This window comes from Pongo pygmaeus, chromosome 22 (assembly GCF_028885625.2).
Source record: "Pongo pygmaeus isolate AG05252 chromosome 22, NHGRI_mPonPyg2-v2.0_pri, whole genome shotgun sequence".
Classification (NCBI taxonomy): domain Eukaryota; kingdom Metazoa; phylum Chordata; class Mammalia; order Primates; family Hominidae; genus Pongo; species Pongo pygmaeus.
The window spans coordinates 45,243,825-45,265,685 of record NC_072395.2 but is presented as its reverse complement, the minus strand read 5'-3'; the positions used below and the strand labels follow the sequence as shown (position 1 = coordinate 45,265,685).

Genomic DNA, 21,861 nt, shown 5'->3' with positions numbered 1-21,861 from the left:
TGGTACGTATATGCCACATTTTGTGTATCCATTCATCCATTGATGGACACGGCTTCCGCCTTTTGGCTATTGTGAGTAATGCTGCTATGAACATGGGTGTACAAAAAATTTACAAGTTTTAAATGTTCATTCTCAAGGGAAAGCTTAAGGCTACCAAAAAAAAAAAAAAAAAAAAAAAAGAAGCAAAGTCCACAAAGGGAATTTAGAATTAATAAAAGTGAGCTCTGATCAAAAGTATAGACCAGAGGTTCTCAATCTGTCTCAGTTCATGGCACCTTTAGTGTCTCAATAATTTTTCAAGTGCCCCAGGACAAAACCCAAATCTAAACTGTTAAGTTTATTAAATAGCTATAGCCGAACAACATAAGTATTTGTGTTCTAATAATAAAGAAGCAGTTTACATATATATGTAAATACATATGATGGAAATAAAAATGTTTTCCTTTATTCTTTCTTTTTTCTTTTTTAAACAGAGTCTCCCTCTGTCTCCCAGGCTAGAGTGCAATGGTGTGATCCCTGCAACCTCCACCTCCCGGGTTCAAGCGATTCTCCTGCCTCAGCATCCCAAGTAGCTGGGACTATAGGTGCTTGCCACCACTCCCAGCTTTTGTATTTTTAGTAGAGATGGGCTTTCACCATGTTGGCCAGGCTGACTGTCCTGACCTCAGATGATCCGCCCGCCTTGGCCTCCCAAAGTGCTGGGATTAGAGGCGTGAGCCACCATGGCCAGTCCTCCTTTATTCTTAAATAAGCACAAATAATTTGGAATGGGGTGTGTGTGCCTGTTGGACATGTGACTATTTCTTCAACCTTGAAATCAGATTGGATACCACACTCTCATTTCTTGACCTGTGTTGATTTTAGCTTGGTGCTTGCTTTTTTTTTTTTTTTTTTTAGAGACAGGGTCTTCCTCTGTTCCCCAGACCAGAGTGCAGTGTCTCGATCAGCTCACTACAACCTGGAACTCCTGGGCTCAAGCGATCCTCCTGCCTCAGCCTCCCAAGTAGCTAGGACTACAGGCAGGCACCACCACACTTGGCTGATGCTTTTCATCATGGGTAAGCCCCAGAAACCCAGCATTGCAAAGCTGTGACCTCATCTCTTCATCTCTCCTTCCAAAGTAGCACAATCTTTTTTTTTTTTTTTTTTTGAGATGGAGTCTCACTCTGTCACCAGGCTGGAGTGCAATGGCACGATCTCAGCTCACTGCAACCTCTGCCTCCCAGGTTCAAGCAATTCTCCCTGCCTCAGCCTCCTGAGTAGCTGGGATTACAGGTGCCTGCCACCACGCCTGGCGAATTTTTGTGTTTTTTTGGTAGAGATGGGGTTTCGCGATTTTGGCCAGGCTGGTCTTGAATTCCTGACCTCAGGTGATCTGCTCGCCTCAGCCTCCCAAAGTGCTGCGATTATAGGCGTGTGCCACTGCACCCAGCCGGAAACTAGCACAATCTAATGTTGAATCTATGAACTACCCTGAGCTAGTAGTTTGCCTGGTAATGAACAGATGTCAAGAATTGATGGATTTCCCTCAACTTTTGAAAACATTCCAAGGCAATGTGGTGCTTTGGGCACTTTGGTGCCCAGTTTGGGAATGGCAAATCCAGACAATTCGAATGCTACAGAGACTTTACCTTGTCCAGCCAGGCTCTGCATGAGTCACTCCAACTGGCCTCACTTTTACCATGATTGCCTTCCCTCCATTTCACACACACTGGCCTTTTTGCTGTCCCACCTCAGTGCCTTTGCATCGGCTATTGCTTCTGCTTAGAGGGCTCTTTCTTACCTGTCGGTTGCCTTGGCTTTTCTCCCTGTGTTAGGCTGTTCTTGCATTGCTCTAAAAGAATACCAGAGGCTGGGTTATTTATAAGAAAAGAAGTTTAATTGGCTCCTGGTTCTACAGGCTGTACAGGAAGCATAGTGCCAGTATCTGCTTCTAGGGAGGCTACAGGGAGCTTTTACTCATGGCCAAAGGCAAAGAGGGACAAGACATCTCACCTGGTGGAAGCAGGAGCAAGAGCTGGGGTATGGGAGGTGCCACACACTTTTAAATGACCAGACTTCACAAGCACTCACTCACTATCTCAAAGACTGCACCAAGCCATGAGGGATCTACCCCCATGACCCAAACACCCACCACCAGGCCCCACCTCCAGCACTGGGGATTACAATTCAATATGAGATCTGGGTGGGACAAATATTCAAGCTCGATCACTCCCTAACTCATTCAGGGGTCTGCCATTCCCTGCCCATCCCAGTCACTCTTACCCACTTTACTCATCTTCATTTTCAGAGTATTCTTGGTGATCTGCCTGCCATTCTTTCCATCCTCCTGCAACATAAGGGGCAATCTGCCTAAAATAAACCTCTCTGAAAATACAATGATGTTTGCAATTAGCAGTCCAGGGTGACTTCAATAGTGACAAAGGAAAATTATAGTATAGATGTCATTTAAATGTTAACACATTGAAATAGTAATGAACAGTAAAGACCAAAGAATGTAAATAAAATGAGGCTAATGCAGAAAATTTTCACAATTTAAACTAGCAAGCCAGGAGTACTCTGAGAGGAGATGTTAAATGAAGACACAGTGAGACAATGACAGTATCATGACTGGCAGTCAGCTACCCCTGGAGATCTGTAGTTCCAAATTGCTCCCCAACAGGGGAAGAAATGTCCCAATCTCCCAATGAGAACTGCAAAGTCAAATTGCAAAGGGGCATGAATTCCAGGGTGGGAGGAATTTGTGACCATATTTTGTAATCTACCACACCACTCTTCTCCCACTGATTTTGGTGTTGTCTTGATCACATATCACATTTCTATAATGGTCTCCACGTTCATCTACGTTGTTAAAAATATCAAGATTTCCTTCCTTTTTTAAGGCTGAATAATATTTCATTGTATACTAAATACCGCATTTTTTTTAACCCATTGATTTGTCGATAGGCATTTAGGTTGTTTCTGTAAATTGGCTATTGTGAATAATGCTGCAATGAACAGGGAGTGTAAATATCCCTTCAATAACCTTATTTCAATTATTTTGGGTGTCTGCTGAGTGAAAGAAGCCAGTTACAGAAGGACAGGACTCTCCTTATAAGCGGTACCTAAAATAGTCAAACTCATAGAAGCAGAGAATAGAATGGTGGTTACCAGAAGCCAGGAGGTAATTCATCAAATCATATACAGTAAATACGTGCCGTTAGATTGCATATCAGTTATACCTTAATAAAGCTGTTTCAAAATTAAAAATAAAAACTTCCTATCAATGCATAGGTCTTTGTTTTAACTACACTTTTCTCTTTTTCTTTCTTTTTCTTTTTCTTTCTTTCTTTCTCTTTCCTTTCTTTTTCTCCTTCCTTCCTTCCTTCTTTCTTTTTTTGAGACAGGGTCTCGCTTTGTTGCCCAGGCTGGAGTGCAGTGGCACGATCTTGGCTCACTGCAACCTCCACCTCCCTGGGTTCAAGCGATTCTCCTGTCTCAGCCTCCCCAGTAGTTGGGGTTACAGGGGTTACATGAACCACCACGCCCAGATACTTTTTGTACTTTTAGTAGAGACGAGGTTTCACTATGTTGGCTGAGCTGGTCTCGAACTCCTGACCTCAAGTGATCCATCCACCTCAGCCTCCCAAAGTTCTGGGATTACAGGTGTGAGCCACTGTGCCCGGCCTTGACTACACTTTTTATTTTGAAATGATTCTAGATTTGCAGAACATTTGAAAAAATTCCATACACTCTCAGCCAGTTTCATCTAATGTTTTACATTTCTCATAGTTGTAGGGTACATTTGCTAACTAAGCAATCAGCATTGGGACGTTACTATTAACTAAACGCCAGACTTTATCTGCGCTGTACTAATTTTTCCCCTTGTGGCCTTTTTCTGCTCCAGGGTCCAGTCCAGGGTACCACAGTGCATTTTATCATTGTGTCTCCCATCACATCTGGTCTGTGGTCGTGTTTCAGTTCTTCATTGCTTTTCATGACCTCAACAGTTTTAAAGGGTACTGCTCATGTACTTTTTAGACTGTCCCTCAATTTAGGTTTCTCTGATGTTTTCCACACAATTGGGCTGGGATTTTGGGTTTTGGGAAGGATATACAGAGGCAAAGCATCTTCATCACATCACATCAGGGGTACATCACAGTAACATGATTTATGTACATCTAACAGCATATACATGACACTAACTTTGATCCCTTGGATAAGGTAGTATTTGCCATGCTTCTCTATTATAGAGTTATCATTTTTCCCTTGTCATATTCCAGTCTTTAAAAGTAGGTCACTAAACCTACACTGGGGAAGTGGGGAGGAGTATTTGAATTAAGCTCCACCTCTTGAAGCAGGAGGTATACACATGTATTATTTGGATTACTTTTGTAAGGAAGATTTATCTGTTCTCCCCCATTTATTTACTTAGCAATCAATTTATTTTTATTTTATTATTATTATTTCTTTTAGAGATGGGGTCTTGCTAAACTGTTGCCCAGGCTGGACCCAAACTCCTGGGCTCCAGTGATCCTCCTGTCTCAGCCTCCCAAGGTGCTAGGATTACAGGCATGAGCCACCATGCCTGGTGATCATCATTTTTTATATCAGTATAGACTTACATATATTTACTTTTTACCCTAGGTTATAATCCAATGCTATATTATTCATTTTGTCACCAAAACTGTTCCATTGGGAGTTCTTTCAAGTTGGTTCCTGTGACTCTTTGACATAGCTCCATTCTTTTGTTTTTGAAGCATTTCTTACTTTCTGATACTACAAGATACTCCAGACTCACCTTAAGTGTTCCCTGTCCCAGCCCTAGAATCAGCCATTTCTATAAGGAGCCCTGGTTCTTTTTATTTTTATTTATTTATTTATTTTTATGGTGTTTTTTTTTTCTTTTTTCTTTTTTTTTTTTTTTTTTTTTTTTTTTTTTTTTTTTTTTTTTTTTTTTGAGATGGAGTCTCACTCTGTCACCCAGGCTGGAGTGCAGTGGTGCAAACTTGGCTCACTGCAACTTCCGCCTCCCTGGTTCAAGCAATTCTCCTGCCTCAGTCTCCTGTGTAGCAGGGATCACAGGTGCACGCCACCACACCCAGCTAATTTTTGTATTTTTGATAGAGGTGGGGGTTTTGCCATGTTGGCCAAGCTGGTCTTGAACTCCTGACCTCAGGTGATCCACCCACCTTGGCCTCCCACAATATTGGGATTACAGGCATAAACCACCACACCCACCCTGGTTCTTTTTATTTGATAATGGTATTAGAAACCAAGATCTGGGCACTGAGTGTGCTCATTGCTTCTGGGGTGTGACTGCTTCTAGGCCCTACCAGTGAACAGAGCTAGGAAGTATATGCATGTGTACAAACCCAGGTAGAATATGTATTTATACTTATTTCTGTACCTATCCATCTCTACCTATATTAAACTAAACATGAGATCGTGCTGATGTTTCCAACTCTAATCCAGTATCACAGGGGCCGTTCTAGTCTTACCCTTTTGCTTATATGTAACTTCCTTTTCCAACAGTGTGAAACCTGGCTCCCACCATCCTTTATCCATTTACTTATTTTTCAATTCCAGGATATGTAAAAAGAAGTTTCAGATTTGTTAACCTGTACCTCCATTATATAGGTCTGTTTTGGAGTCTGTATTCCATTCCACCGGGCTATTTGTCTGTTTTTTGTTGGTTTGTTTTGTTTTGTTTTTTGTTTGTTTGTTTTTTGAGACGGAGTTTCACTCTCATTGCCCAGGCTGGAGTGCAATGGCACGATCTCGGCTCACTGCAACCTCCACCTCCCAGGTTCAAGTGATTCTCCTATCTCAGCCTCCCGAGTAGCTGGGATTACAAGCATGCACCACCATGCCCAGCTAATTTATGGTTTTTTTTAGTAGAGACAGGGTCTCACCATGTTGGCCAGGATGGTCTCAATCTCTTGACCTTGTGATCTGCCTGCCTCGGCCTCCGAAAGTGCTGGGATTACAGGTGTGAGCCACTGCACCCAGCCTATTTGTCTGTTCTTTTGCCACTGCCAATCTAATTTGACCATTGCAACTTCGAGATACGTCTTCATGCATAAGGTAAGATCCCCTTTAGTCTTGTCAAGCTGACTTAGCTATTCCTGGATTGTTATTTTTCCATAAGAATATATTATGGTTTTCTGAATTTAATTTTTATTGGAATGGTAATAGTTTACAGCTTAATTTAGGAAAAATTAAGTTTTACAATGTGAAGACATTCTTCTGTGAACATAGTATGTATCTTTATTTAACCAAATATTATTTTACAATTTTGTCCTTAAAGATGCTGTGCAGTCTTTTTAGTTTAATTCTGAGAATTTGTAGGGTTTTTTTCTTTCTAAATGGTGCTTTGTTTTCTACTACATATTTATTTATTTTTGTTTTATATTTATTTTATTTTTTGAGACAGGGTCTCCCTCTGTTGCCCTGGCTGGAGTGCAGTGGTGCAATCTGGCTCACTGCAGGCTCAGTCTTCTGGGCTCAAGTAATCCTCACACCTTGGCATCCTGACTAGCTGGGACTACAAATGTGCACCACCACACCAGCTACTTAAAATTTTTTTTTTGGTAGAGACAAGGTCCCACTATGTTGCTCCTGAGCTCAAGTGATCCTCCCACCTTAGTCTCCCAAAGCGCTAGGATTACAGGCATGAGCCACCACACCCAGCTTCTCCTACATATTTAAATTAGCTATTGCTAATGTAGAGGTAACGCTACCAATTTTGGTAACTGATTTTATGTCTGACAACCTTGCTAAATTCTTATTTAGTTTGCATTTCTGTTGAATTTTCCAATTAGATGACAGTTTCATTTCTTATTTCTTTGTCTTGCCTTATTTCACTAGCCACGACCTCTCGTAATAGATAGTAGCATGGTGGACATCCCTGTTTTTCCTATTGTTTCCAGTCATAATTCAAGTTCATATAGTTTTCCCATTGTGCATGACAATTGCTGCAGGTTTTTGGTGTATAATCTTTACCAAGTTAAGGAAAGTCCTTCTATTCCTAGTTTTATGTGAATTTTAAAAATCATAAATAGGTATCTTTTCAAATGTCTTTTTCCATCTATTGAAATAATAATGGATTTTTCTCCTTTAATCCATTATTGTGGTGAGTTATATAAGCAAGATATTATATCCTTGTATTTCTTGTATTTTTTTTCAAGTGCAGTTTTGTATTCACTTAGCTAATATTCTATTTACACGTATTTATATCCATACTTGAAATAAGTTCATCATTTTCATACTTTGTGTTATCCTTAGCTTGTTCTGTATTTAAGGTTATATGAGCCTCGTGAAAGATGTTGGGATACTTTATTTTTTATTTTGTGGAACAAACGGCACAAGGTGAGAATTATCTGTTTCTGAAAAGATTGTTAGAACTTAACTGAAAAATCATCTTCACGTTGGGAAAGTGCTATGGTTTAAATGTTTGTGTCCCCCTCAAATTCATTATGTTGAAACCCCATCCCCAGTGTGATATTATTTGGTGGGGGGGGGGGCCTTTTGTGAGGTGATTCGCTCATGAGGGTGGAGCCCTCAGTTGGAGTTAGTGAGTGTCTTTATAAATAGGCCCAATCGAGAAAGGTTGGGAGACAGAGAGTGAGGTACGTACAGGAAAAGTCCACATCTGAGCCACTTGAGCTCTGGGCAAAGAGTTTCAAAGAGAGGGAACAAGTACAAAAGCCCTCGGGCTTTTTTCCTCAGCTTAGAATGTCCTAGGAGCAGTACCACATAGTCTGCAACAAACCAGAATGCTCCTGGAGGCAAATAATGCAAAGCTTTGATATGGCAAGACAAGTCACTATCCAGAGGTTGGTGAACCTCATATGTGAACAAAGGGTTAACCCGGCATCAATGATTCACGGCATTAACTTAGTCTAAAACATCCAAATGCACTTCTGAGCCACACTTGCCATCCATACATCTCTGGCTAAGGCTGTAAATGGGCACTGCCAACTTCTGTTTCTTTGTTTTTAATTTGGGACTAGGATACACTGGGTGAGTCCTGGCTCCACCAGTTACTAGCTGGATAATCCTGGGAAGTTCCTCACGCTCTTTAATTGTTTGTAAAGCAAACCAGTGCAAAGACATGGCAATTTGCCCAAGGTCACACAGGCAGAAACTGAACTCAGGGCTTTTGACTGTTTCCTAGCTCTTTCTGATGACTCTTTGATTGGGACCACCATGGCAGAAAACAAAGTGAGTGGTTAGCGATTAACCAGAGAAGAGGACCAGTGTGGATAATCAGTCAGAATTAAGTCTGTATTCACTAATGAGTGTTGCCTTTTACAGATGACTTTTTGAGCATATCCCCCTCTCTTAACACTGCTGCATTAGCTCGTATCTGCTGGGGGTGACACCCTCTCTCTGACCTACCTACAACATAGACATCTCCACAGCCACAATCATCTTGTCGGGACAGAGGCTCAGCGTCAACACACGTGCTTTTTCTACTAGAAACTCTGAAACCCCAATAGGCCACAAAAGCCCACATCCTCAGATGTTCAAAACACATCTGCTTACAGAATATGAAACACGATTTTCTTAGACTAGAGGACAACCTGATGGAGAATTTCAGTAATCATCAAGTTACTTATCTAATGCGCTGGTTCATGGTTTATTTGGACACATACCTACGTATCGATGAAGTCGTATTAAAATATGTACCAGCCTGTTTTTACTTATTTTTACTTTCATTTTATTTCACAGCATTTAATGAGGTTCACAAGTCAATAACATCTTCCAAAAACACAGTGTTGTTTTTCTCCTCAAAGCAGTTTTTCATACCTTGCATCATTTTCTGTTCATAACAGTCCCAAGGATTGGATAGAGTTGGCTTTGCTGTCTCCATTTTAATGACAGGAACTTAGATGTGGAGGCCTTACGCTGTCCCGGAAGGGGTTTTACAGACGTTACTTCGTTTGGTCTTCTTCTCCCACCCTGCACGGCACAAACAGCCCATCAGTTTGGGGAAGTATGGGGTGGAGGACAGTCTGGAGTGACATGCTACCAGACCAGTCGATCTGGTTCGGGCTGTGACATAAGGTAGGGGTCGAAGTCAGGGGCACCCGCACAGGGGGACCTGCCTGGCACCTAGCCAAGGCGAATCCACCTTCCCGGCCAGCCACCAGGGCCTCGAATTGGCAAAGCATCGAATCCTGTTGTGTGTGAAGCAAGCTCTTCATGCGACACCTTCAGGGCGACCTCGGGTCAAGAACTACTCATCGTGCTGCTTGGACAAGCCGGGGCCCCAGTCTTCGCGGACCGGCCAGGCCAGGAGTGAAAGGTCTGGGAGTTCTTCCGGCCAAGAGCACCCGAAGAGTCACCGGGATCAGAAGTGCGCCCCGGTGGACCCCAAACCCTGCAGCCAGGGGCGGGAGCGTCGTGGAGTGTCCGCTCGCCCCATGCCGTAACCGGGACAACCGCGACAGCAAACTCACATGGAGCCCCCAACACTCTGGATCCCCACCGGCCCGCCCCTTCTGCAGGCCACGCCCCTTCCGCCGGTCCCAGCCTCGCGCGGGTCTGCCCCTTCCGCCGGCCTTTCCCCGAGCCCCGCCTCTTCCGCCAGCCCCGCCCCTTCCTGCCCCATGTGGGCCTGAAGCGCGTGTCTGCTGTCTGTGCTAGTGCTCCTGCCGGGTCCCCTCAGGTGTGTCGTTTCCGTCGCGCTTCTGCCCTCTCGGCCATGGGGGTCCCCAAGAGGAAGGCCCCGGGCGGCCAGGACTGCGCGGCTTCCTCCGCTGGTGCAGCCAAGCGGGCCCGCAAAGAAGAGCTCACGGGCGTGCGGTTCAAGGCTCAGCTGAAGGACCCGCAGGGCCCCGGGCCAGGTGAGTCCGGGGCGGCAGGCGCAGGGTCGGGACCACAGGCTGGCGAGGTGGCCTCCGTGTGCCGGGCACAGCCCCTCCTTTCTGCAGCTTTCGGGTCACCTAGGCTCAGTGGCAAACCTCTGGTTTGCAGAAAACTGAGGTTCAGGACTGCTGTGTACTTCCTTGCTCTGGACTGTCGGCGACAGCGAGAGGGCCCCGACTTGCTTGATTGGGACAGTTTCATGTTACAACACATTTATTTCCCTTGCCCAGGCAGCATCCCTCAGCAAGCTGTAAAACCTCTTTATTGCAGTTGTCAGGGAAGTAAATGAAGTGTCCTTCTCTATTGAGTCCTTACCGAGTCAGCTCAGGACGGTTCATGAGATAGTTTGCTACTCCTTGGGCCGTCAGCACCGTTTTCAAAGGCTTCCATCCCCCGACACTCATACTGACTTGATAACTTGTAACAAGCTACTAGAGGCCACCACAGCTACTTGTCAGTTGACCAGGAATGGGCCAGTGACTGAGATGAAGCCGACTCTATAATTTAATTACACTTTTTGTAAAGTATGACCACCCTTCACGACTGCTTGTAATCGTTTGGAAAGTAACATGGTTTGGGAAAAACGCAATTGAACGTGTTGCCATGTGGAAGCATTGCTCTAAAATAAAACGGTGGCAGTTTTTCTCCCATGTTAAATAAATTGTTAAATTAATGGCCAAAATATCTTCAACTTCCAATTTTTGTCCTGATTTTTTTTTTTTTAAACAGACAGGGTCTTGCTCTGTTGCCCAGGCTGAAGTGCAGTGGCACGATCATAGCTCACTGCAGCCTTGAACTTCTGGGCTTAAGCTGTCCTCCCACCTCAGCCCCCCAAGTAGCTGAGATTGTAGGTGCACACCACCATGCCCAGCTATGTTTTTTTTTTTTTTTTTTTTTTTTTTACTTTTTGTAGAGATGGAATCTCACTATGTTGTCCAGGCTGCCCTCGAACTCCCAGTCTCAAGCAATCCTCCCACCTTGTCTTCTCAAAGGGCTGGGAGTATAGGTATGAGCCACCACACCTGGCCTGTTTTTAAACTTTGATACCTGTACTTGCTAGTCACAGCTAGGAAGATGATACTTAGCATAGAGTTATATATTTCCGAATTCATTAAGTATTACTAGAGGCTATTATTTGCTACAGTAGAGTTAAAGTGATGAATAAAAATCTCAAAAAGCATCTGCCATTGTGGGGCTTACAAACAGTCGAGTGGGGCAGGCAGATATTGGTCAGTAAAATCACATACATACAGTTTCAAGCACGAGTTTTCCAAAGGAGAGGTACATGGTGCCTGAGGGTGTTTAACAGGCCTTGGATCTAATCTGGGAGCTCAAAGAAGGCTCCCTTGAGGAAGTGGCTTTTCTTTTCTTTTCTTCTTTTTTTTTTTTAATTATACTTTAAGTTTTAGAATACATGTGCACAACGTGCAGGTTTGTTACATATGTATACATGTGCCATGTTGGTGTGCTGCACCCATTTACTCATCATTTAACATTAGATATATCTCCTAATGCTATCCCTCCCCCCTCCCCCCACCCCACAACAGGCCCCGGTGTGTGATGTTCCCCTTACTGTGTCCATGTGTTCTCATTGTTCAATTCCCACCTATGAGTGAGAACATGCGGTGTTTGGTTTTTTGTCCTTGTGATAGTTTGCTGAGAATGATGGTTTCCGGCTTCATCCATGTCCCTACAAAGGACATGAACTCATCATTTTTTATGGCTGCATAGTATTCCATGGTGTATATGTGCCACATTTTCTTAATCCAGTCTATCATTGTTGGACATTTGGGTTGGTTCCAAGTCTTTGCTATTGTGAATAGTGCCGCAATAAACATACGTGTGCATGTGTCTTGATAGCAGCATGATTTATAGTCCTTTGGGTATATACCCAGTAATGGGATGGCTGTGTCAAATGGTATTTCTAGTTCTAGATCCCTGAGGAATCGCCACATGGACTTCCACAAGGGTTGAACTAGTTTGCAGTCCCACCAACAGTGTAAAAGTGTTCCTATTTCTCCACATCCTCTCCAGCACCTGTTGTTTCCTGACTTTTTAATGATTGCCATTCTAACTGGTGTGAGATGGTATCTCATTGTGGTTTTGATTTGCATTTTTCTGATGGATCTAATTAAACTAAAGAGCTTCTGCACAGCAAAAGAAACTACCATCAGAGTGAACAGGCAACCTACAGAATGGGAGAAAATTTTTGCAATCTACTCATCTGACAAAGGGCTAATATCCAGAATCTACAGTGAACTCAAACAAATTTACAAGAAAAAAACAAACAACCCCATCAAAAAGTGGGCAAAGGATATGAACAGACACTTCTCAAAAGAAGACATTTATGCAGCCAAAAGACACATGAAAAAATGCTCATCATCACTGGCCATCAGAGGAAGTGGCTTTCCAAAAGGATTGTAGGATGGGACAGGGACAGGAACCTTTCTGGCAGAAGAAAGAGCACATTTAATTGTTAAAAAGATGTAGTATCTATATTTCATGGTCTTGCACAGAGAGCCTCATGACATTCAGGTGCTACATCATTTGAACACATGTCAGAAGGAAACCCGGGTTGACAGGGCATGGGTGTAGGTGAGTAGATGAAAGATGGGGCAAAGCTGAGTCAATGGGTGAAAGTGTGGATCCCTTGTTTGAGGCTGTGTTGAACTTGTGTTTGAATCTGGTCTGTATCTTGGATTCTCTCCTCCTCTCTTCCTCTTGATATGCTCTCATAACCTCCTATAATAGGATTGCTGGAAGATCAGGGAAGTGAAGTTGATGGCTGTTAGGAAACTTTGTTTTCACCAGGCATGTGAGGGAAGGGTTCTGATGATGCTCCCTTCATGTAGTGGAGGAACAAGAGCTGCCGGGTTAGATTGGTAAGGACTGAGGATATTCCAGAGTGGAGCAGTGTCAGCCTGTGGGAGGATCCCCCATCAAGAAGGGTTTGACTCTAAGCCAGTTCCTTTGAAAGTGTTTGCCCGCGACTCCACTGGTGATAGAGAAAAGGCCATACTGTAAGAGAGTACACTAATGGTTAAACTCTTGATCTCCTTCTCCCTACATTGCTTCTGGTTTCCCCACTGCATAAGTGGTAATTCTGATTAGCTGGATGTTCCCGCCAGAACCCTCCGTCTGCATCAATCTATCCCCTGGCCTTGGTGGTTGATTCTCCTCCTGAGAATTTCTGGAATCTGTCTACTCCTCCTCTTTCCTTCATCATCATTCTAGTCCAGGCATCATCAGTCCCTGCTGGGACCGCGGCTGGAGTTGCCCAGAGTTGGTCTCTCTTGCTCTTGCTTCCCTACAGCCCGTGCTTTGTGCAGCAGTCATGATCCTTCAGAACTCCAAATCTGATTATGTCACTCCTCTCATGACACCCTTCAGTGGTATCCCACTGCCCTTAGGATAAAATCCAGTCATTTCCATTGCTTCATCTAGCCCCACCTGCTTCTTTGACTTCATCTCAGGCTGCCCTCCCCACTCACTCAATCACCTGTCCCCACTCACCTGGCTCCAGTGTACCCTCCAGCCTTGGCGCCTGGAATGTGGTCTCACCCTCTGCCCCCTCAATATTTACGTTTACTATTATTAATAATAGGTTCAGCATTACTTCTTCAGAGGAAACCTTCCCAACCCTCTAATCTAGATCATGTTCCCTAGTTACAGTCCTCATTACACTCTTGATGTTTGCTTCATAGCACTTACTTCAGGTGCCATATGTGTCTATGTAAGTGATTGCAGTAGGGGCTTAATAAATACTCACATTGGTCTCTATCATTAGATTGTAAGGACCATGTGGGTAGAGGTCATTTCTAATTTGCTCACCAGCACGTCTCGGGCACCCCCTGTGATGCCTGGAGCACCTGGTAGGTGCCCAGTAAATGGTGTATGGAAAGATGAACCCGTAAAGATGGCAAACGTAGCAGGCCAGCAGTTTCCACCCTGTAATACTCTGGAATGCTGGGAGTTACATGCTAGAGTTTGGTGAATAATTCCTTAAAAAAGAGTAAGTAGTTGCACTGCTCTTTCTGTGTTGACAGCCCTTGCTATCGCTTGCATTCTGTGTTTTCTTGAGGGACAGAGTAGGTATTATGCACGACCCCAAGGTGCCTGTGCCGACTGAGCTCCTGTGACCACAGTCACCTTGGCCAGAACACCCATGGCTCTTGCTCATAATCACCACCAGACCACGCTGCAGACGGCGGCAATGGAGTCTGGCCCTGACGCTCAGAGCAGCGCCTGCCATGTGCACTTGCTCGGTGACTGTTAAAGGAATGACGGTGGTTGCTGTGGAAAATGTTGCAGCATAAAATGGGATCTGAAAACACCTGTGAGGCTGGCAGCGGCCGAATGTGACTGGATTTTCACTGCTGCTGCTGAGGACACCTGGGGGGCTGCTTATGTTTTGAGGGTTTACCTTGCCCTAAGTGTGATGCTGGATGCTTCATGTGTAAATTAACCTTTTTACGCTTCATACAAACCCTGTCAGGTAGGTTCTGTTCTTGTTCCGTTATACAGGTGAGGTACCCAAAGCTCAGAGTTCAGTGCCTTACTCAGTACCATGCAGCTAGTAAGTGGCTGAGCGGGGATTCATGCCCAGGAGTCTGGCTCCATTTTTTGTTCTTTTCTGGTATGTTTTTGGTGTAAGGTCCTGCTCATGCGTCCCCGGGCAGATATTGCTTAGCAGCGTCAGGGACTTGAATCTGAGACACGCAGAATTGCTGTCCAAGAGGAAGGATGTGTTGGTCCTCTCTGCTCAGCTAGTGGAGCTCACCTGCAGTACCAAGCCCTTTTCTGGGCCTCATGCTTCAAGGGAACATAGAGAGTGACCTGAACACAGAAGGAGTTTGAAACTGTCATTTCTGAAGAGAGGTTAAAGGAAGTGTTTGGTCTTCAGAGGTGCCGACTAGGGTGATGGCAGCTGATGTGGGAAAGAAGGATTAGATCCATTGCCTGTGGCCCCAGGGCAGAGGAGGAAGGACCCCTTAGGGATGCTCAGACACTCCCTAAAGCTGACCACCCTGTTCTGATGTGTCTATGAAGACTGTAGTGTATTTCTTAAAGGTTGTGGCATTTTACATTTTGCTGTATTGATAATTACTAAGTGTGTTTTAATAGAAATATTTAGTCCCTTCCTCTGTGTTTTTTTTTTTTTTTTTTGAATAAGGTGAAGTCTCCACTCCCCAGAAGAGATGAAGGCCCCAGTAAGATGTGTTACGTTTAGCTTATGCTCTCATGCGGCTTCTAACCCACTGCCATGCCCTGCCTTCCTAGTTTTGATAAGTGTGGCCCAAAGAATAGAACCAGAGAGAGGCAGGGTTTTTTTGTTTTGTTTTGTTTTTGAGACGGAGTCTCACTCTGTTGCCAGGCTGGAGTGCAGTGGTGTGATCTCGACTCACTGCAACCTCCACCTCCCGGGTTCAAGTGATTCTCTGAGAGGCAGGTTCAAGTGATTCGCTGAAAGGCAGTTTTGTAGAACAGGTTCTGGCGGGAGAATTCTGTGGGCAGCGGCACACAGGTGGCTCCCAGTTGGTAGGGTGGGGTTGTGGTGGGGGTTCAGATTCAGGTGTCAGTGGTGGGGGAGGGGAGGTTGTATTCATTGCAGGAAGGGCAGTAGAATCCTCAGGCTGTTGAGAGGGGAGATTTTTGAGTGGGGAACTTCTGGGGTGGCCTTATGGGGAAACACTCGAGTGGGGTGCCCTCCTTTGGGTTTTGAAAGAGCACCGATGTCAGCTGATGCTTGGCATGCTGACCGTGGGCCAGGTGCAGCACGGACACTCCGTGTGCCAGTGCACTCAGAGCAGCAGGTGATCCACCCGCCTCGGCCTTCCAAAGTGCTGGGATTACAGGCATGAGCCACCGCGCCCGGCCGGGTTTAGGGTTTCAACATGAATTTTGGAGAGAAACAGTTAAGTTGATAGCATTCATAGTAGCTTCCGTGCAGTGTAGTTGGATCGGGGAAGGTCACAGAATAGGGAAAGCAGGTTGCAGTGGCGGCTGTGATTGTTTCTAAGAAGATTGACCTTGTTAACGTTTGAACATAACTTTTTTTTCAGGCTTGGAAGCGTTTGTGTCCGCTGCCAAGAAACTACCACGAGAAGATGTGTATGATGTTGTGGAAGGGTATATAAAGATTTCTGTTGAGTGTGCGGAAATTTTCCAGCTCCTAAGTGGAGAGAAACGACCTGAAAGTGAAGTATGTTGTTCCTTACATGGCTTGATGAAGAGAAGAAAAGTTAATGCTGCTGTTAAGTTTGATGAGGAAAAATGTGATAGAAATTTCCATTACCAACTTTGTATAGAAAATGATGCTTTGTCCCTGTGCTGTAGGAATGTATTCATTTTTTGCCTCCATGACCTTTGAAAGCATTTTAGTGGAAAATTCTCACTTATTATTAACATTTGATGAGTGATATCAGAAGGAAGGATCATAGATTCCTAATCAAAATATACTTGGTTTCAGTATGGTTTATTTAAACAAAAGGGAAACATAAAACATGTGGTGTCACAGACTCACAACACATAATGAATTGATGATTGTTTTCTGATTCCAAAGAGATCGAACATTGGGATATTGATGTGCCTGTTGAAATCTCAGGGTTATTGCTATAAGGATGTAGACCTGAATATCTCTAAAGGAATGAGACCCAGTCATTAAGAGAATTTTCTTCTCATTTGATTTTCTGTGATTGTAAACAAGCTGTTCTTTCTTTCTTTCTTTCTTTCTTTTTTTTTTTGAGATGGAGTCTCACCCTGTTGCCCAGGCTGGAGTGCAGTGGCGCAGTCTCGGCTCACTGCAAGCTCCGCCTCCTGGGTTCATGCCATTCTCCTGCCTCAGCCTCCCGAGTAGCTGGGACTACAGGCGCCTGCCACCACGTCCGGCTAATTTTTTGTATTTTTCGTAGAGACGGGGTTTCACCGTGTTAGCTAGGATGGTTTCGATCTCCTGACCTCGTGATCCGCTCACCTCAGCCTCCCAAAGTGCTGGGATTACAGGCGTGAGCCACCACGCCTGGCCCTAATAAGCTGTTCTTTATTTTGCTGGACTGTGGGAGTGGGGCTACATGCAGAGCCTGGGTCCTGCAGGTCAGCCTGCCAAGCTGTCACCTTTGACTCAGGATCTGGGTGGGCCTCATCCTTCATGTTGAAGGCTTTAAGCCTACAAGTAACTATGGCTAAGACAAAAGGAGCATATATGTACAGGAGGAAAGGAAATGAGACAATTTCTAAGCGTTTCAATTCTGTCTTTGCAGACGATGTTAATATTTCAAGTTTTTGAGGCCATATTATTGCGGACAGCAAGTGATCTTTCACATTTCCATGTTGTGGGAACCAACATTGTGAAAAAGCTGATGAACAACCACATGAAGCTCATCTGTGAGTCCCTGTATGCCTCAGGTTACAGGTAGGCAGTCTGCCTTGGCGTGACAAAGGATGGGCCTTTGGGTTTGGTCTGCATTCAGCTCTCCGCAGGTGCATTTGGTCATTACCTTTATGGCTAGAGGAGAGCTGAGCTGTTTCCGAGGCCACAGTGACCGAGTCTCTGCACCCTTCCTTTGTGGACCAGCCCTGGCTGTCCCTGACTCCTCTCTTATTTACCCCTTGTCCCTCTTGTCCTGCCTGCCACTGTCCTTGCTGCTATATCTGTTGACTGACTCCCTCTACTGGAATCCTAGGTGCATGTGGCAGGGTCTTGCCTGTTATATAAAATGCCACCTTCCCAGCACCTAGAACAGGGCCTTGCATGTAGCAGGTGCTCAAGAAACCATGGAATCTGGGTAACCGCAGAACGGAAAGACAGCCAAGAGCTCGTGTTCAGAGGCGGTTTTGTGAAGAAGTTGTGCTCTGTGTTCTGCGGTCACAGGGACTGAGGTGTGGTCTGTTGATCACGCGATGGCTCACTCCAGAGAGAAATGTCCGTCTTCAAATCTTGTGTTTATGTTCTTAATCCTACTTAGTTTTAATTGTTAGCCTTATTTTGAATCTTTATGCTTTTTTTTTTCTTTTCCTTAAAAAAAGAGCGTGTCTTTTTCCTTCTTTTTTTCTGGTTTAGGGATAGCAAGTAACACAAGCAGCTCGCAGCTGGCTTTGTGTGAGGCGGCTCTGTGCTTCAGCTGTTCTTGACGTGTCTGATTTCCTCTGGTTCTCTGTGCAGGTTGGCTCGCGCCTGCCTGAGCCTGATGGCCGCCATGGTGACCCAGGGTCCGGAAGCTGCCAGGGACGTCTGCAGCCATTTTGATTTGAATAAAAAGACCTTGTACACCTTGGTGACCAAGAGGGATTCAAAGGTGAGGGGACCACAGTGCCTCGTGCCTTCCATGGGTCTCCTTCCCTTAGAGGACTGTAGTGGTTTTTCCTCCATTCTCTGGCCCTGATCCCCACGCAGATGAAATGAGAGGTGTCTATGTAGAGGGGTGTGTGTCAGCAGCCACAGGATCTGTCTATGAGGACAGGACTCACTTCAGGCTGGCGATAGGGCCAGAAACTGGCAGAGCCTGAACAATGGGGACATCTGAGGAAGCTCCTGGGGGCTGAGTGGCGCAGGGCCTTCCTGGTTGTGAGGATGACTTAGCTGTGGGTATCTCCTCTCCTGGTAAACGAAATACCCTCCATGTGCCCGTGGCCCTGAAGCTTGTAGCGTGTTCCAGTCCTCTGTTCCTGTTCTGCCCACCTCGGAGAAAGCCCTTGAAGCTCTAAGCCAGTGACGTCCTCAAAGAGGACTTTTATGGCTTTTTAATAAGTGACTTTTGCCTCCCAGTTACAATCTCGTGATGGGTAAAGGTTGGATTGTACCCAAGAAAATGGGAGTGTAGATGGTTGGTTTTCAGGAAACCTGTGAAACAAAAATTCCCTGGTGGCTTTTGAAATTTCACTTGGGTTTGGAAGGGTTCTTGGGGAGCAGGCACACTTTGAGGACTCCTGAGCTTGAGAGAGGGCATCCTCCCGTCGCGTGTGCTGGCTGCAGGTTGTCTGTCGAAGGGCCTCTTCTGGTTGCCATATCAGCTCCCCTGCTGGAATTCAGTGCTGTGAACAGCCCTGGCCAGAGTATCACCCTCTTCCTGAACGTAAAGAATAAGGGGACAGGTATCAGCCCATCCCATCTGCCACGGTGAAGAACCACATTAGAATAATTCACTTCTATAACCGTGTGCTGCCTTGTTCTGTCAGTATCCCTGGGAACTAAGAGTTTCTACATTGCCGGGAATTGGACTAGAGGGTTGATAATACCAAGTAGCTTTTATGGCTGTGTGAGATTGGCCTGGTGTTGAGGGTTTTACTGGAATTACAAATAAGGTATTCTCTAAGGAAAAAAATTCCAGGTCTTAATGTCTCTTAGATACTATGTTTTATCCATGTGTCAACAAATTCCATTCAATGAGTAATGGCTCCTGACGTTTAAATACATTTCTAATAAAAAGAATGTGTGTGTTATTTGCAGACTAGGGCAAATATCACGGTTCTTTGGTCTTACCTGGCAGTAAGCCTGGCAGTAATTATCCATCAGATGCCCTCCCCACCCATCTCTTTTGATCTCAGCCCTCCCAGCCGTCTAAGTGAAATAGACTTTAGGAGCCCAGGCAGCGTGGGAAAGGGCTTCCCGTCCTGAACCCCGGCTGTAGGGCCACACACAAGCCGTTTCATCTCAGAGTCTCAGGGCACATTATTTTACCTCTCCCGGATCTGTAAAATGGGAGTTACAGTCAAGTTGAAAGTGTTTTTACTTTCATTGTGTAATCTGTAATAAGTATCTTAGATACCTTATATGTTATAGGAAATGGAGTTGAGACATTACATTTAATAAGGAACTGTTAGGAACATTTGAAAATAGAGCAGCGTGAGGAACCCCTGTACCAGCTGTCCAGCTTCAGCCACTGTCCCCACCCTCCACCTTTTCAGTTTCCTCTGGGGCAGTCAATTATAGCAAATCCCAGATGTGAATCATATTTCACTATAAATATTTCAGCATGTACTCTAACAGAAAAAGACCTTTTAAAGAACAGAAACCACAGTGCCATTATCACGCCTAACACATTAATAATTTCTCACTGTCATCTATTACTCAGTTTGGTCTCAGGTTTTTTCCATCTCAAAAATGTTTTTACGCTTTGTGATTCAGATCGGGATCCAAACAAAGTCTACATTGCATTTGGTTGATATGTTTCTTAAATATCTTTGATCCCTTTTGAGTCTTTGAGTTTTTCTCCCTCATGCCATCCCCTGCCCTTTTTTTTTTTTTTTTTTTTTTTAATGCTATTTAGTTGTTGAAGTGCTGGCAGGGATTTTTTTTTTTTTTAAATGAATATATGTTAACATTTTGGAGGAAATTATTAAAACCTCATGAAGAAGGAGGGTTATAGATAATATTCATCCAGCCAAAGAAAGCATTGTTAAAATCCTGTGCCAAAGAGCAGTTTTACCAAATGTATTTTGGTCTGTTTTAGACAATGTTTTGCAGAACAAGCCCTGAGGAGTTCAGGACATTTTCTTCCTGGAATAATAACCCTGTGAGGTCACAGGGTGAGAATGAAGAGCAGGCATGTGGTCCACTTGCAGTAGGAGTGGGACGCCTTTGATGGAGAGGACTGGAGACAGAGGACGGAGCCCCAGGGGGCCACGACAGTGGCAGAGCCTAGAGCCTAGAGTGGGCAGCTGCTGTGTCCTGGGGATCTTACCCACTTCCTCCATCATGTCAGGACAGGAAATTTGGAGTTGTCTGGGGTATAAAAGATGGAAGCCAGGAGGCGATAACTAAATCCCTTTTCATTTATAAATTCATTGCTGGAGGGACCCACAGGAGGTCTAGTTCTGCTGTGTACCAGCAGCATAGAAAGATCTAGAATGGCAGAAAACCTGGACCAGCATTCCAGGGCCCTGACTCCCAGTACTGTTACTTCAGTGGACACAAAATAAAAGCACAGGAACTTTCCACTAGCAGGGAAAAGACAGAATTTAATTTTGCCAGGCAAGTTTTAGCATTTTACCAGCATTCATCTGGAACACAGGGCATGTGTAGGTCAAGAGAATTAACTGCTTGAGTTAGATGGCATGTTTATTTGAACAATGAGGCATAGGGATGGCTTGGGAGCAGCTTACGCTTCCTGAGGACAGGGACAATATCTTGGGTAAACTTTGCACCCTCTCTTGGCCTGAGATGATGGCATCTTGAATGGAATGAGTGTTTCATAAAAACTGAATTGGTGGGTTAAGGCACTGGAGCGTTGCTGACACTATGGAAGTGCTGCACATTCTCAGCACCAATGATCATTGGAGGCAAACTCCTTATTGTGATGAGACACACAGATAGGTCCTCAGAACAGAGAGGATAGTTTGAAGGTCTCAGTTTTGGAAGAAACTCGCATTGGTGTAATAAGATCTTGCTGAGATGCTGTGTGACATGGACAGGGATAAACTCAATAAATGTAGTGAGTGTGCAAGGCCTTGATCCACATATTAGGGAGCATGGGTTGGATAGCCTTCCTTTTCTCCAGAAGAAACAGACCCAACAAAATAAGATGGAATTAATTAAAGACTTGCACAGAGACCTAACTGGTACCAAGTATGGTCCTTGCACCCTGAGAAAAAGTGAAATGAAAATGGAAAATGCCACAGAATCTTGTGAAGAAGGAAGAACTTCTCTGTAGTTGAACATAAGTAGTATGTTTGTACAATTACTTCTTATCTCAGTTTTGGTACTTAATTAGCTGTGTGACCTTGAGTGAAAATTTTTTTTTTTTTTTTTTTTTTGAGATGGAGTCTCGCTCTGTTGCCCAGGTTGGAGTGCAGTGGCGTGATATCTGCTCACTGCAACCTCTGTCTCCTGGGCTTAAGTGATTCTCCTGTCTCAGCCTCCCGAGTAGCTGGGATTATGGGTGCCTACCACCATACCCAGCTAATTTTTGTATTTTTAGTAGAGACAGGGTTTCACCACGTTGGCGGGGTTGGTTTCAAACTCCTAACCTCAAGTGATCCACCCTCCTTGGCCTCCCAATGTGCTGGGAT

At 44.7% G+C, this 21,861-nt stretch overlaps 1 protein-coding gene across 1 annotated transcript in view; it reads left to right on the top strand.

The window, feature by feature from the left end:
* The first annotated feature begins 9,581 nt into the window (after positions 1-9,581).
* URB1 (URB1 ribosome biogenesis homolog) overlaps positions 9,582-21,861 on the top strand; it is an 80,918-nt gene continuing 68,638 nt past the window's right edge. Inside the window, exons 1-4 of the mRNA XM_054468497.2 lie at positions 9,582-9,833; positions 15,918-16,057; positions 17,115-17,266; positions 18,017-18,149. Of these exons, the coding sequence (XP_054324472.2) occupies positions 9,692-9,833; positions 15,918-16,057; positions 17,115-17,266; positions 18,017-18,149 (567 nt within the window). The 5' untranslated portion in view covers positions 9,582-9,691. The remainder of the gene's footprint in view (positions 9,834-15,917; positions 16,058-17,114; positions 17,267-18,016; positions 18,150-21,861) is intronic.